The sequence below is a fragment of the Guyanagaster necrorhizus genome (genome assembly GCF_019112545.1).
Source record: "Guyanagaster necrorhizus MCA 3950 unplaced genomic scaffold BT62scaffold_38, whole genome shotgun sequence".
Lineage (NCBI taxonomy): Eukaryota > Fungi > Basidiomycota > Agaricomycetes > Agaricales > Physalacriaceae > Guyanagaster > Guyanagaster necrorhizus.
In genome coordinates, this window is record NW_025064917.1 from 168,660 (window position 1) to 186,316 (window position 17,657).

At 43.2% G+C, this 17,657-nt stretch overlaps 2 protein-coding genes across 2 annotated transcripts; one reads left to right on the forward strand and one right to left on the reverse strand.

Annotated features, from left to right (window-relative positions):
• Nucleotides 1-10,391: 10,391 nt before the first annotated feature.
• BT62DRAFT_937145 (uncharacterized protein) lies at nt 10,392-11,148 on the forward strand (the record flags this gene model as incomplete). The annotated part of the gene is made up of 4 exons (XM_043187254.1): nt 10,392-10,564; nt 10,706-10,897; nt 10,928-11,019; nt 11,066-11,148. Coding segments are annotated over exons 1-3 (204 nt in total), but the record flags the coding sequence as incomplete, so codon positions are not given.
• On the reverse strand, nt 11,049-12,424 carry BT62DRAFT_988946 (FMN-linked oxidoreductase; the record flags this gene model as incomplete). The annotated part of the gene is made up of 5 exons (XM_043190130.1): nt 12,212-12,424; nt 12,053-12,158; nt 11,991-12,000; nt 11,526-11,937; nt 11,049-11,472 (listed from the first exon to the last, which is right to left on the reverse strand). Exons 1-5 carry the CDS (start codon nt 12,412-12,414, stop codon nt 11,049-11,051), a joined length of 1,155 nt encoding a protein of 384 aa, XP_043034876.1. The 5' UTR covers nt 12,415-12,424.
• Between the last annotated feature and the right edge of the window lie 5,233 nt (nt 12,425-17,657).

Here is a 17,657-nt window from a genome sequence, read left to right on the forward strand (position 1 = left end):
GGTACAATCGATGAACGCAAGGCAGCAATGGTGGACATACACCATTAATTGGATCACAACACAATAGTTTTAAGATGATTTCAGAATATAATTAAAGAGGAGGCTGCTATCAGTCTGCGACGGCTGGATGGTTATAAAAGGCAGGAAGTGTCTGCGTGACTATCTGACACCAAAAATGTCAAGCTTCACTCTTCAGAGTGCTAGCGGTAGGGGAAGGCAACGCCGACATCGACAAGGCATGCTTGTTATCAGGGTTTCAAAGAGGTCTGGTGTAACGTGCTCGATGAGCAAGCAGTTCATTGATATTGTGTTTTCGCCTCCATGGAAGGGGCCAGTGCCCAGCGAAGGTATCGACCAATGGAGATCAATTGTTGGCCTTGCTTCGGAACGTGATTGTTCAAGACAGGGAAGCCGTTCGTCGGCGTGTTTCGGGCCTTCTATGGGGTGAACTAGTCAAACCTGCAATTCGAGCATAGCATTTGGATCTTCTCAATGGTACCAAAATCGAGAAACACGACATCAGCGATTGGTATGCTATTCCAATCTGACTTCCAAAGACTATGAGTGAATAGAAGTCTTTACATTAATACTGGCCTTAACAACTAATAGTGCAAATTCTGTGCCAACGGCAAGTTTCCTTGCAACTGGAGCCATGGACCCAGCGAACCTGGCAAGAGGTGCAGGGAGTGCATACAAACCTGTTGTAACACGTGTTTTCTTCCTACAAAATGCGAGCGCACTGGTTGGCATACATCCAGTCATCATCTGAAGAAACAGTTGTTAAAGCATAATAAGTAGTAGTTCCTGCCTTTATAATCACCACTAAGTTGTCCTTCTGCAAACACTTCTTTCCTGGTCACCATCATCCTCTAATAAAACAAAATGGAAAAATCAGCTCTAAGAGATTGCTAGACTGCTCAGAGGTTGATTTCTGGTCTTTTATGTCTTCTTTAGAAGCCTCTTCTCCCTCTTCTCCTCCCTTCTTTGTGCTATAGACAAGTTCAGTGTAGTGAACATGTGAGAACTACCATATTGAACAAGTTGTAGGAGATCTGAATATCACCAATACTCTATCTCATTCTGTGGTATCTCACCAAAGTACACTGATGTCCTGGCATAATCACCTGGCAGAGGTTAGTAGTTCTGACTATGCATTTATCAAACCCATCACTGTATGGACATATGGGAAAAGAATTCCCAGCAGGAACTGACAGCAACATCCTGGAATTTACAAGAGCATCACAAATTCACATCTGAAGAGCAAGATAAAATACTGCTTTGTTTGGTGGAGAGGCTAGAAGACATTCATAGTGTATGGGCAAGCTCAGATTCATGCTTTCTCACTTCAGGGATCTCACAGTGTCATGACCCCCTGTTATGCAATCAGGATATGTTGGGAGCATTAGCATAGTCTGATTCCTCTGAGATCATTGCTATAGATTTCTGCTTCTCTATAGCTACAACTGAGACCATCACTAGCCATTGCTGATTTCCTCTCTTGGACCTAGTGATCTGGTTTCAATGTATGATGCAATAAGATCAAAACTTGGCAGCCCTAAAACATTCTCTCTCCCATTCTTGATCATAAACTCAAAAATCCTCTTCTCTCTATAAATCTAGTTGTTCATGATCTGCATTGCTTACAGACTACAGAACTCTTCCAAGCATCCAAGACACCTCAACTCCTTAGAGTTTGAGGACCTCATTCTTTATATCTCTCCTGAAATATATCTGATCAGCTTGTGTCATTATTTATCCATACATTCTTTCATCAGAGCTGAAAACAGTCCCATGATGGAATGGCAGCATGTGTAGCAGCCATCACTGTGCCTTGGGGTTCAATCTCCCATGTTCAAATCCACTCTTTTGACTGCCTCTTTTTTTTTCTTACCTCTTTCCTTCTTTTGTTTGTTGTCATCACACAATGGTTCAGTATCTATCCTGGACTTCTTACTATGATCCACAATCATTTTTGGTATTCTTCAGTGAGACTGGAAAACTGCAGACTCTCTTTCAAAAATACTTCACTGCAACATGTAAATTCAAGTAAGTATATGCATGAGCTGGAACATATAGCCATTGGAAATCCACAAGCTAAGCTCTCTTCTGAACCAATTTCAAATATTATTGTCCTCTGGTGTTATTCAGAGGCAGGTTTGATTCCTTATGTTTGACTTATTGAAGAATTTTGAATGATAGGTTGACTGCTACTGCTATCTTCAATTTCCTTTTTTTTCTTGGTCAAAGATTCATTGCACTCAAAGAATGCTCATCATATGAAAAATTCCTACTATTAGTTATTGCTTCAAATTTACAGTGAGATTCTCCTACCTGATGGAGAAAGTGATAACAAGATGCCAGTGCAGACCTTTGTCTAAGCTCATCTATACCTGCTATATCAAAAAGACAATTGCAAATCACTGGATAAACTGCTGGCCTTGTCTGGCCATGATTCATGGATAGTATTTGAGCAGCTAGTGCTGTGCCTTGAGGTTGGACTCCCTATCTCCAAATATGTGTATTATGCTTCTTCTTTTTGTTCAATCAAGTTTCATTAAGACAGGAGACAATTAATTAAATTACCTGCATGGCTGGAGAGGCAAGGCAATGTCATTATAATGGGCCATATATATATATGCCATAAGAGCTATCACACTAAGTGTGTATAATGCTGGAATTTATAGATTGTCAAACAACCAGATCATCAGAAACAATGCCACAGTTAGGATATTCCATATGGCCACTCTGGAAGAGATACTGTCATAGTAGATCTTGTATGATCATTACTTTACCAAAAACTGTCTGTACTCCCATTTTCATGCTATCTGTGCACATAAATAACTGTCTCCAAGTTCTCTTTCCAGTTTGTTTTCAAGTCTGACTCTTTAATTGATGAGAAATACAATAGGATACACATTGTATAATGGCAATATGAAGTTTGATTATCATGCCCAGACATAAACCATTTTCATAGTGTTGAATATATGTGCATAAGAGCATCTAAAAAATCAGATACATGCAAGTAAGCTTTTTTTCTCTTACCACAAATTCTGATTACCACTGTGGAGTCTGAAATCCCCTATCTTCAACTTTGAGAGAATATATTACAAATCAGTTTCCAGCCAGCTGTTTCCTAGAAACAATATTTACCATGAATATTAAATAATGATTCAAGTTGTTATCTTAAATAAGTACTGTACAATTGGCAATGCAACCAATGCAGATTATGAAGTCTGATTCCTTCTTTGAAACCTTTAGAGTCTATATGGCTTCTCAGTCAGAGATACAAATTGAGAATGAAAGTGAAGGGTGAACAAAATGAGCAGTGGTGTAGACCTGCACTATCCATTGCATGAGCAGAAAACACCTAAGAATGAAAGCACTCACTTGGTTGCTCAGTTGTATATATTCACTGTAAAATGAATGTTTATTATGAGATCATCAATATGCTGGCTGCTCATTTCTGGAACTGAGACACACACATGGCTGCTATTTGCCTTTGTGAATGATGTCAAGTATAGTGGGAGACAAATCCCCTAATGTATGTGTCCAACAGCCAAACTTTCATTTATTACTGTGCTGCCATATATATTGAGGATAGATTGATTGTGAATTTATAAAAGAGATTCATCTCAAGTGACTCCAGTAAGATTGTGAAAGGATCATTCAGATATCAGATAACAGCCTTGGGTACTCAAGTACTCATCAGATCTATGAGTCCTAAGCAGATGATATTCATATTTTAATTGAGCCATCAAAGAAATTTCTCTTTATAAAATGGCCATAGGTGTAGGTAGAGTCCCTTTATCTCCTATTTTTCAGTGCACAGACTCTCTTCTTTGTGCTTGGGATAATTCTAACTGCTTTGAAACTTGGGTATGTTTGTCACTGAGTAATTCTACTTCTTGGCACTTTGAAGAACTTTTTTTTTAAAAAAAGAACATTCATATTAAAAAGAATATTGTCAACTGAGAAATGAATCATTAATAGCCACTACACATGGAATTGAACCATATTTTTTTTTAACTCTATGTTAGGCTAAATCATCCACTGGTTGACTGATGGCATGTCAAAAACAGATTTCAGAATCATGCACCTGTTAGACTGTACAGCAGAGTGACTTAATTAGCTATAAATCAAGAACTCACTCATGGAAGTGAAATCTTTTTCCTCAGAGCATGACTCATTGTATCAAGCTCAAACAACTCTTGCATAGTGGTAGATCAGAAACACTATGAGACTCCAGAAGTGATATTTTTCAGTGACAAAGAGCATGCTGACTTGGATTATGCATCTATGAGCACTGCAGCAATCAGAAGGTTAGAAAACAGCACTCATAAATGATGTGGCCTCATTCTCTCTCTCCTCTATCAACTGTGGGCTCTACATTATTGAAAGACTCAGCATACATCATTGTTACAGATGATACAAACACCACTTCTGTCTGTAGGAATAAAATTATTTACTTCAATATGAGCATTCTGCTGATGATGATAATGGCAGCACCCATGGATATATGACAACCACAGAACCTCCTCTCTCTATTCTCCATGAAATTTCTCTCACACTGCTACAGAATCAATGATTGTTAGTCTAAACCAATGAGCTTGAGATTTATGCTGGATAATATATAGTCAGAGGTAAGCTCTCAGTACTGAGGTATGTGCTCTTATGATCACTTCTAAAACTGTATAGAATGAGAAGATACCTAGATGCATTAGTGGAGTTAGAAAAAAGGTAGTTGATTTCTTTGTTATGATTTTTCTACTTTTCTTTTTATATTAACCCCTATTTATGCTTAGTCAGAGTGCTTAGACCAGTGCTTAGGACTGTGGGAGAGACTTAGTCAGCACAACAGGCTGATCTGTCATTGTCCTCTGATGTAGTGACAGCCCTCAACAATGCACAATGACCTTTTTATGAACAGTTGTGACACCCAAAGACAATAGACATCAGGACTTGGAAATTGTTAGGAATGTGCCAATCAAGTGGGCTTGAGTGCATGTGCAGAGTCTGTCAGAGTGTGTGGGCATCGACAAAGCTATTGGCAACATCACTCTTGAGTCAGAGCCCAGGATCTGGGTGGACAGAATGGAGTTCTGTCAGAGAAGCAAACCAGAATATTCTTCAGAGTGAAATCTGATGGATGAAGTAGGGAGGAGTTGTAGTGAGTGTGAAATGTAGATGGCTTATCTAAGTTGATATTTGAACTGAGTAGTTATAATGATGTATATAGCTTTATATACTAATGGTAGCTAATTCTGAGTTGGGTTCCATTGGGTTCTGGTGTCAGTATTCACTATCAAGTTCAGGGTCTAGATATTACAATGTGAAATATGGATGTGAAATGATAATGGTGAAATGAAATTAGTAGGTAATGGGAAGTGGCTGGAGTCCAGTGGATAGTGTGATTGGATTCATGGTTGGTTGAGGTGACATGGAGGCCAGTGGCATGCATGTAACAGAAATGTACAATAGGTAGTATTATATTTATCTTGATTTTGTATAGTATATAAGAAGGCTCACTCTCACTGGCTAAATCCTAGCTTCAAGCTAAAGTTTATTCATCTATCATTCTATCTTGAGCCTAACTTGCAACAGCCTTGAGACACAAAGCCATATGAATACATACAGTGAACTCAGACATGACTGTATGAAGGTGATACAGCATCTGTTTATCATATGTTTAGATCACATGTCACTTGGACTTAACATGCTTGTCTTCACTGGCTGCTCATCAACCTGAAGATACCCATTAGTAGAAAAGAAATGCATACTAGTTTAACACACTGTCTCATAGCTCATTCAGAATATTGTTCTGTACTTTAACTCTACATCTGTTGCCACAGTTTAAAGACACTATTGTAGCATTATTGTCTATGCTCAGATCTCTAATACTGTTTACTGAAATTTTGGCAAAGGGCTAAGTCTAAAAACATAGTGCAGAGGTGAAAAGTTGAAGATTCATCATTATGACTCTAGAGACAATGTCTGCAACAGATAAAGCAAATTCAATTTTATTTATTTCTCTTTTGAAAAATAAATGACTTTCTTTTAATTTTTTATATACATGGAGTTAAATCATGAATTAACCATCTTAATTGGGAATACCAATGGTGTGTTCTATCTTAGGCAAAGTCAAGAGATCTATGCATATATTTATCATATTTCTTTATTTCTCAAGCAAGATTATTACACACTAGGCCATGTTACATATTATATTGATTGTATATAACATATCTAATTTAGTCAAGATACTTATGATCAGGGCTTCCATGGTCTTTTTAAATGCCACAGATACACATTGAGACCTGAGAAAAATAGTTGAAAATTAAAAGAAAAAATTGTTCATCAAAACTTTTGATCTAGATTAAATCAATGCCTTGAAATAGATATCTATATTACTAGTGTTTTACATTTGCAAGATCTCAATGGTGAATTTTCAACATAATGATAAAGCAAATCATCTAGCTAGATGATGAAAAATCATGTGATCTATAAATAAAATAAGAAATTGGATAGAAATTACACACTCAACTTGGCCACCATCTATTATATAACTTAACAGGCATATATCATAACCATAAGATTATAGCATTATACAATAGAGATGTATTTGATATTCATTATTGAGCTCAATGATTGGTTTAGTCAGATTATTGCCTAAATACAGATATTCAATATAGTGTCAGTCTTGTTCTCCAAGCTATGACAGAGAAGTAGCATCTAAAAGAAGACCATATACAAAAAGCAAGTATTATGAGTATGATAATGATGCTCTGTAACATTAATTAATAGAGACATGCAACACACACAGAGTACAGATCCTCAATGAAAGATTTGATGGTTCTGAACAAATGCAAAAAATATTTTCAGTGCAAGGAGCCAATACAGATGCTGACTTTGCCAGTATCCATAGAATATGTGTCATTGATTCCATGACAGTTAGAAGTCTATTTCTATTTTGAAACAATAGCTTGATGGTGAATTTCAGATATAATAATAAAGCAGATTATTGATCTTGAAGACTTTTGAGCTTAATAATATAATTTGATATTCATCATTAAGCTTGAGGTTAGTCTGATCATTGTGCAAATAGATAAGGAATGATATCAAGAGTAGAGTTTTTTGTGCTTAATATCAATGAGTTCAATTGCTTACTTCTCACTTGTTTTCTGTATACTTTGAGGCTATGAATATATTCAGAAAATAGCTTGATTAGATTTTGTGGCTGTCAGTTTTCATCCAGATGCTGATGAGCTACAGTACAAACCTATTCATTTAAAGCTCTATTTTGCAAAGAATATTTGATATAGACAAGTATTATTCTTAATTAAACTCTATGCTCACAATAGATCATACACTTATCCCACTTAAGATCACACTCATCTATGATCACTCTCCTTTGAAAAAAACATCCTCTTTTGGCATGCAACTAATTTCATTAGATACAAGCTGATATAACCACAGTTATAATATATAGCATAAAGAACAAGTAAGATAAAGTAGAGCTAATAGTAGATAAAGGTATACATATGCCTTTTAGTACATCCAAGTTACCTTCCTTGAGATTTCATGCACAATGGTAATCAGGACCTGATGAAGTAGAAACCAAAAAGAATTTACTCTCTGATAGATGGCCAATCTGCAGATTGAACCAAAGACTTGTATATTATTAGCACAACACTCTAACCAACTAGACTATTTGACTATCAAATTTAAGAAAAAAATATAATTATAAACTTAATATCACTATGTTGAATAACAACATTTAGATGAAAGAAAGGGTACCAAGTGCATAAACACAGCCAGCCAACTTGCTCAATCAATCCATTTATTTGAACTTTGCATCTCTGAAATATTTAGATTCCTTGCTTCAATAAGCAGATTTTCTATAGAACATAAGATATAGAGATTGTGGTTACCAGGCAAAGAAGAGAAAAGAACTTGATGAAAACAGAACAAGACACAGAACACAAAGGCTTGCAAAGAGAAGAAAACATAATAATACATAAATGTATATGTAGTCAACTAAGAAGTGAACCAGTGAAGACATCAAAAATATCCAGTCAAAACTGGATAACATCTTCTATTCATAAGGATCTTCTTTTAAAGTATGATACCCCTCCACACACCAATATAGAACTGCAATCCCTCCTCATTGATTTGCTTAATAACTCTATATCATCAGATGATATCTCACCATCAGGATCCACACAGATTAAGAGGTTTAGCTGCATGGTCCATGTTCAATCAATATACTACCTTGAATATACCATCATCATGAATGCATAGGTGGCAGGTCAGAATGTGCCATGATGTGAAGGTCCACAAGATAAAGCAGAAGCATAGGCCAATCTTCCTCTGAATATGTGAGAGATTGGCTGAATGCATTAAATGCATCCAGTGAGCAATTCCTGAATTCAAGGTGCAACACCTCAACTGTGGATGTATCCTTCATCAGATTGATGAGAGACTGATCAATAGTAACATTCTTCAAATGCAAATTTCACAAAGCACATTGAGAGCATATGATGAACTCATGGATAGTCAGAGTACTAGGCAATGGAATGGCATCTGAAGCAGTAATAGCAACTAAGTGTTCCAGTCTAGGAAATGTAAGATATAACAGTGCAGAGACAGGTGTGGTCAGATGGCACAATAATGTATGCATGATAGAGGTAGGTAGGCTGAGGTTGTATGCATCATGTTAGAGAAATAACCATTGTAAGTTTGGGGCCTTGCATAAAATATTGATGTCATCTCAGGGGATCTGCAAGAAAGATCAATATTGGTCAGTTGCAACTAAGGGAGATTGAGGGAGACTGGAGATTGGAAGCTGACCAAGAGGAAATCATGGAGATGGAGAGCTGTAGCAAGTGCATTTAGAATGCCCTCATCAAGCACAATCATAGAGCTAATATTGTAACAATAGAAAGAGCAGAAAATGTGGACTTGCTCCAGAAAAGGAAGGACATGTATTTGTGGCTAGGGAAAATGATGAGTAAAGTAAGCTGTGACATAGATTTTAATGATGCCCCAGTGACTGCAATGATCCAAGAGCACATTCCAAAGATGTCCATTAGAATTACCTCTTTCCTCATACCAGATATGGAGAGGGTAGGAGCGGGATCAGATGAGGGACATTTTTATCTTATGGATCTGACCTGCTGGCCATGAAAAATTGCAAGTCTGTGACCTTGGGATATGAACATGAGTCCATAATTCAGAGCATGATAGTGCAATGTCTCTCCATTGTTGACAGACTTGCGAGAGAATCCAGAGGGTGTCATAGCAGCAATCCTACTCATTAGTGATGAGGGTCCAAGAAAAGATAGTGGTATATATCTCTAGCATCACTCGCGAGATGGGTGGGTCATCCCGTGTTGACTTTGATGACACATAAGAGTCGTTGGGAGGGTAAATTTCCGATTCCATGGATCTGAGAATTTGGAGGAAATTAAATGACAATGACGATGAAAATGGATCGAACCAGAGAGATGTCGAGGCGCCGTGAGTGGTTGACTTTCTTTGGAGAGGCTGCACGCAGCGTTCCGTATTGCATCACGTGTGACTACCGGGAACAGGCTGCAGCACGAAATCAAGTTTAGGGAGGAGATATGGGAAAAGGTGTATCTGCCATAGGACCATTTTCGGAAGGCACGGCTTATGGAAAAAAGAAAACAAAAGTAGGGACATGGACAAGTAATTTAAATAGATTAGGGTTTTATCTGGCGTCTCTGCAGCATGAAGGGATTGTAGGTCATGAGCGATGATGGGAGAAGAACGATCGCGTCGAAGATGGGACCATTTCCGCGGCTGAGGGATCGTGTGAGAGATAAGGAGCGAAAGACGGGGATGGAGGGACCAATATGATAGTTACGTTCCATGTTCGCTCTTCCTTTAGTTTTGCATCCCAGAGAACGAGGTACCTGGCATGTAACTCAGCAGCAGCATTTCTGGTAATTTAGAACCACCTACATACTTTATCCTGGAACAATTCTGTGAGCAAGAGAAAGGATCGGTGAGAGTATGGACGTACTTTTCAGCCTCCTTGTCACTGGGTCTCTTTCCACTTGGATGCTAGGCAGGTGTAGAGCTGCGGGCTGCTTGTGATTTGGATGGGAGCGGTCGTCTTGAAGAGCCAAAGAACCCAGGCAAATTGGGGCATCTTGGCCATGATGCTGAGAGGACAAGGGAATACATGGAAAACTGGAAAATGAATTTTCAGTCTTCGCGTAATGTAATGTGATCTACTTCCTGTGCCGTTAAGAAATAAATAAATCGGAAGGCATTGAACGTTGTGAGCAGTCGGAGCTTAGGGCAGCGCACATAATGTGCTGACTAAGCGAGCGAGCGAGATTTCTCATCTCTCTCTCGCTCGCACAGCCTCGCCAGTGCCAAAATTCGCTACGGCGAAGTCTGCGACTTGTGTTCAGTTACTCAATTCTTATTTGCTTTATCTCTTCTCTTTCACTGATGCTCCGATGCTGCTGCAACTGAAACCTTGGGCCCTGCCAACGCAGGCACACGACTGACGACAAGCCTTGAAACGACGAGATGGACAAAATGCCAGTGAAGATGAACAAAGAGGTAATAGAGAGAAACACCAGAAGAGCTCGAAGAAGAAAGGATATGGAGCAAAGGAGAGGATCTCCGGATGAAGAAGATGAGTCCGAATTCGTTGTTCAAACTGTACAGAAAGCTGCCGAAGCCAAAGCGAAGTCTTCATACGGGCCTAGGACTATGGCTTCCGTGGCTCCCTCAGCTTGGCCTGCTGCATCCACCACTTCCATGGGTACCGCGCTTGCAACGATGTTCTCAGATGACAAGACCGAAAAGAATGTCGAGGCTTACAATCCTAATGGCGCCACCTTTCACATCGGACCTTCACGCAATCACGCCTACCTCCGTGAACGGCGCGAGCAAGAAATTCGTGTTCGCGAACCTCGATGTATCCAAAGCCCCTCCGGAGGACAATATTATGCATGACCATTTGAGCTATTATTCAAATTCAGGGTATGGATATATCATCTAAGTAAGGACATCTAAAACGTCGCCGCAGGATAGTCAGCATACCCCTTCCTCTCATCTGCCTCTACACCTCCATGCCCAAACAATGACGCAAAATCAATATTTCCTTCCAGCGCGACGCTTTTCTCCACCCTCCTCGCGAAGTCCGGGTTCGCCACCCACAAAATACCAAAGAACACTCCATCGACCTTGCCATCCTCAACATACCGCGCGGCCTCCTCCCCTGTAAAGCCCGAGTTCGCAAACACCCTTGTAGCAGGGTTCCTCAGCAAGGGCGCATACGTGCTGAGGATATCATGCTTCGTTCCACGCCGGGCACCGTCAATAACAGGATCCAGCTGCTCTGCGTATCGCACGAGCGCAACATAGGCGATCCCGAGCTTGTCAAGTTCCGAGATGAGGTAGCTGAACGTGTCCACGGTTTCTTTGAGCGGCATTCTGACCAATCTATCAGTAAAACATGTAAAGCCGATACCTCTAGGAGGACATACCCAACATCGTTATACCCTCCCGCCGGGTTTAACTTGATCCCAACCCTGTCTGCTCCCCAGATCTCTACCGCGGCCTTGACGACCTCCAAAGCGAACCGAGCTCTATTCTGGACGCTCCCGCCCCAATGATCCGTCCGGTGGTTGGCCGTGCTATCGAGGAACTGGTGGACGAGGTACCCGTTCGCCCCGTGGATCTCCACGCCATCGAAGCCCGCCTCTTTCGCGTTCACCGCGGCTTGTTTCCACTGCGCGAGGAGAGTCCGGGGGTCGTCGATGGCGGTGGGGGTGACATAGCCTGGCTCGCCAGGGAGGAAGCGGAATTTGCCTCCTCGGGCGGAGATTGCTGAGGGTGCATAGACGGGCTGTCCTGAGGCGATTTGCTCGGGTGCGTCGGGGTGGCTTACACGTCCGACTAGAGGGTGTGTCAGTATGTATTGTCTTTTCCTATGATAAGAGGGTACTGACCATGCCATAGCTAGAAAGAAGACAGCGTGTAGCTGGCGAGAAGGGAGGGAGATAAGACGTACCTGAGCAAAGATGGCGCTTCCCTCTTCGTGTACAGCGTCAGTGACCTTCTTCCACCCCTTGACCTGCTCTTGAACCCAGAGACCAGGAGCGTTCTGCCATTCCGTCCTAAACATTGATATATCAGCGCTGAAGAAAAAAAAGACGAAAGAAAGACATACCCTTGTTGAGCGATGAGAACGCCTTCGGTGATAATCAGCCCAGCGCCTCCCGCTGCGCGTTGTCGGTAGTACTCGGCGTTGAGATCATTGGGAACGTTCGTGGGCACGGCGCGGTTGCGCGTCAAGGCGGACATGAATATCCTGTTCTTGAGCGTGATGGGGCCGAGTTTGAGAGGCTGGAAAAGAGCTTGGAGGTTCGACATTGGTATTGGTTATGAGACGGATAAAGATCGGCGCCATAGCATGCTTGTTATAGCGTCGCAGGTGTTACGCGTTACTCCTGATGATATACCATGACTAAGGGTAATGACATCCTTCATGAGAATATCCATCCTTCATCGACTATTTAGTGACAAATCATGAAAAGTTGGATGATTTGTCAACAACTGCTTATCCATGAACTCGAGGGGGACGCTGCCGCGCTGACGAGTCAGAGTGGCAAATCGGAGACTGGCATGTGGAAGCCAGATTCATTTGTCAGCCATAAACACTTGTTGGTGAAAAAGCCGTTGTTATGAGGGACTAGACTGTTTTGATATGGTAATTTTAAATTATCCGTTGCCTATCACGTGCGTAATCACATGACAGGCATGCAGATTCTTTTATTGAGTCTTGAGAGTTGTGTATCACATTTGTAGTGAACTCTCAGTGCAAGAGGTAGGTTATTGTGGTTTGCAACTCTCCAATGTGGCCAGAATTCTGATATTCATTTTACAAGTTCCTTGTATCACTCATTTGACACTTTCTCTACTGGTGATATACAAGAAAGTCAACCATGCATACAGATGATGAGTGCCCATCTTGAAGTGATGTAATGACAATGTTTATATGTATGAATTTATTCAAGTTGGAATAGTTTCTTTGGAATATCAGTTTTCACCTTCAGTGGCTTTTTCTCTTGCAGAGACTTGAAGAAATTAATAAGCCATTTATGATTGATCTTGATGTTATGGGTGTTCCATGTATTGGAAGGATGAACCATCTGTTGGCTCCTTTGCCCAGCACAGCTCCATCAACCACTAGTAGTTGGCATCTTCAGGCCATCATTCTCTATCTCTGTTATGTGCATGCCGCCGGCCTCCGTGTCACCTCAACCAACCACAAATTCTATCACGCTACCCACCGGACTCTGGCCGCTTCCCATTACCTACTAATTTCATTTCACCATTATCATTTCACATCTGTATTTCACATTGTAATACCTAGACCCCGAACTCGGTAGCGAATATTCACACCGGAACCCAATGGAACCCGACTCGGAATTAGCTACCATTAGTATATAAAGCCATGTATATCACCGTAACTACTCAGTTCGAATATCAACTTGGATAAGCCATCTACACTTCGTACTCACTCCTCCCTATCTCATCCGTCGGATTCCGCTCCGAAGGATACTCCTGTTCACTTCTCTGACAGAACTCCGTTCTGTCCATCCAGATCCTTGGGCCCGACTCAAGGGTGACGTTGCCAATAGCTTCGTCAACGCCCACGCACTCCGCCGGACTCCGCACGTGCACTCAAGCCCACTCGATTGGCACGTTCCTAACAGTATATTTGAACTCAAACCCTTGAGTCGAAAATTTTATCATGTCCACCACATTTACCGAACCCACAGAGACCGATCCTGAACAAAGGCAGCCCACCCATCCAAACATGTTTTCCATGGAAGACATCCTGGCATCTGCCTCAAAGGAACAACCAGGCCTGTTCGGATCAGCCTCCAGTGGGGGACAACCTTCCCGTAGGGAAACCTACAATCACTCTAGCTTCACTGCCCGCCAACCTAATTACGATGATTCCCCTAACCCTTTCGACGCCACCAGCATCCCAACCAACGGGGCCCGACAGGCCAGCCTGATGTATGGCGCCCGAACCGACCCCCCAATAGACCCCTTATCCCTGGGCAACAACCATGGGAATCCAGACAGCCCAGACTCAGAGGGCAGAGATGAAGACACCCCTACTCATACTCCCATCCGACGGGAACCGGCTGGCAATCCACCAAACCCTTTCCCAGGTGGACCAGGTGGACCAGGGGGACCAGGAGGTCCAGGTGGTCCCAATGGCCCAGGCAGCACCGACGGCCCCACAGGAAGTAACAATCCAAACCAGCAGGACATGTTCCTAGAATTCATGAACCTGTTACGAGGAGTCTCCGCCTCCCTCAACAACCCTAAACCAGCCACTGTCCGTACCAAGGTCAAGAAACCAGAACCATTTGATGGCTCTGACCCTTGCAAACTAAAGGCTTTCATTGTCTCCCTTCAGTTGAACTTCAACGACAGACCTACCGCGTTTGCAACAGATGCTAACAAGGTTAACTATGCCATTTCATTCCTGGCCGGCACCGTGCTCAACTGGTTCGAACCAGACATTCTTAACCCCAATCCGCGGAATCCACCAGCCTGGCAATTCTCCTACGCAGCCTTCTTAGATGAGCTTCGTAGCAACTTCGGCCCCTTTGATGCTATCGGAGATGCTGAAGATGCATTAGAACACCTTCAGATGCGCGATGGCGATCGGATCATGAAGTATATGGTCCAATTCAACCAGTATGCTTCACAAATTGGGTACAGAGATAACTCCCTCCGCCATGCCTTTTACCGTGGCCTCTGCACCCATATCAAGGATGACATGGCACACCATGGGAAGCCAAACAACCTTCGTGATATGCGCTTCCTTGCCCAAGAACTTGATGCTCGTTACTGGACCCGGAAGACCGAAATTGCCCGTGAAAACCGGGACAATAAATTCCCCAACCCCAAATCCAAGGGGTCTAACACATCTCCCTCGGACTCCAGCTCCACACCAAAATCTACCACCCCTAAGCCCTATGCCGACAAGCTAGGCAAAGATGGCCGTCTTACCCAGGAAGAAAAAGACCGCCGGCGCCAGAACAACCTTTGCATGTTCTGTGGAGCCAAACACAAGACCGAGGACTGCAACAAGCGGAAGGCAGCAGCCTCCGCCAAGGGGCGTGCAGCAGAGGTCGACACCGCTCCCATGGAACCGGCTCCGACAGAGTCAGAAAACTAGGAAGCAACCCTGTTCCCTCCATGCGAGTTCAGGGTTGCGTCGACTGTATTCGCACACCGGAGGTCATCACTCTCAATGCAACATCCCTTTCCAATCACTCCTTCCACATTCCCCTCTCAGCAGAATTGCTGACTACTACGGAACCCGATGGTTCCCCAACTTGTATCATCCTACGTTTTCTTGCCCTTATTGATTCTGGCTCTAGCCACTGCTTTGTTGACACTAAGTATGTAACTGCCAATGAAATCCCCATTAAAACCATCCCTAGTGTGCAACTTCGATTATTTGATGGCTCCATCGGGAGCTGTATATCTCAAATAGCAACCATCCCCATCTGTTTCCCGTCCGGAGACACCTTCCCCATCGACTTCTATGTCACTCCTCTGGATTCATCTTGCAATCTTGTCCTAGGATACAACTGGCTCTCCCGCTACAATCCACTGATTGACTGGGCTGAGAACAGTATCATTTTCCGTTCAAGCTACCAAGACCCCACTCCAACCAATTCCGTGGCCTCCACCGCATCCCAGGGACTTCCGTGCCCACAGGACAACAGTCCACCCCTTTTCGAGCCTTCCAGCTCAATTTCGGGACTTCCGTGCCCATCGGACTCTATCAGTCCAACTTCCGGGGCTTCACCCCATTCCAAGTCCACATCGGGTAACCGGCGGACTTCATTCCCATATGAACCCATCTACTCCTATCCTCCCTCAGAATCTTTTACTACAAAAGCACACCCAAAGATCTCCATCATATCCGCTGCCGCATTCATCCGAGCCAGTGCAGAAGAAGGCGCCCAGCAGTTCACACTGCAGCCTTCTTTGCCTAATATTGGAGCCAAAGCCACATCCGCAGAACCGGCAGATCTTTCATCAGTGCCAGTAGAGTACCACGATTTTGCAGATGTCTTCAGCGATACCCTCTCCGAAAAACTACCTGAACACAGACCGTACGACCTCAAAATCAACCTTGAGGAAGGGACAGCCCCACCACTTGGACCCATTTATTCTCTCTCAGAATCTGAACTCAAAGCTCTACGAGAGTTTATTGATGATAATCTGCGCAATGGGTTCATTACTCTGTCCCGCTCTCCACACAGGGCCCCAGTTCTATTCGTCAAGAAAAAGACCGGTGAACTCTGGCTTTGCATCGACTACCGTGGCCTAAACAAAATCTCCAAGAAAGATCGCTACCCTCTCCCCCTCATTTCTGATCTCCTCGACTCCGCCCGCTCCGCGCGCATCTACACCAAGCTCGACCTTCGGCATGCCTACCATCTCGTTCGCATAGCTAAGGGGGACGAATGGAAAACAGCCTTCCGGACCCGTTACGGTTCCTTCGAGTGGCACGTCATGCCCTTTGGCCTCACAAATGCTCCAGCGGCATTCCAACGATTTGTGAACGATATATTCTCAGACATGCTCGACATATCAGTAGTAGTCTACCTCGACGACATCCTCATATATTCCGACAACCTGGAAGATCACCAGAAACATGTTCGTGAGGTCCTACGCAGGCTTAGAGCTAATGGACTCTACTGCAAAGGTTCCAAATGCGAATTCAACCAGGACTCCATGGAGTACCTAGGCTACATCCTATCACCTGAAGGACTTCGCATGTCTGAAGAAAAAGTCAAGGCGATTGTTGACTGGCCGGTGCCGCGAAAAGTCAAGGACATCCAATCCTTCCTTGGCTTTGCCAACTTCTACCGTCGCTTCATACACGAATATAGCGACATCATCATCCCCCTTACACGACTCACCCACAAGAGAACCCCATGGAAATTTGACAACAAATGCTTGGCCGCCTTCAATGAGTTGAAACAGGCCTTTACACACGCCCCCATCCTTACCCACTGGGTCCCCGATCGAAAGATAGTGGTGGAAACCGACGCCTCTGACTATGCAATTGCAGCTATCCTCTCCATCTATCTTGAAGATGGCGAAATTCACCCCATCGCTTTCTGCTCCCGGAGCCTCCACAATGCTGAACTCAACTATGACACCCATGACAAAGAGCTTCTAGCCATTTTTGAAGCCTTTAAACATTGGCGGCACTACCTCGAAGGCTCCGCGGACTCCATCGATGTCGTAACAGACCACAAGAACCTTGAATACTTCGCCACCACTAAGATTCTAACCTGCCGACAGGTCCGCTGGTCCGAATACCTATCCCAGTTCAACCTAGTAATCCGGTTCCGCCCTGGAAAACTTGGTGGAAAACCGGATGCGCTCACTAGACGATGGGACGTCTACCCTAAAGAGGGGGATAGCCAATATGCCCAAATCAACCCGCACAATTTCCGACCCGTGTTCACCCAAGAACAACTCTCCGCATCACTCCAAGCAACCTATCTCGAAGGCCCCACCCTACGGGCTAGTGCCATCATGGATATCGACAAACTCCACAC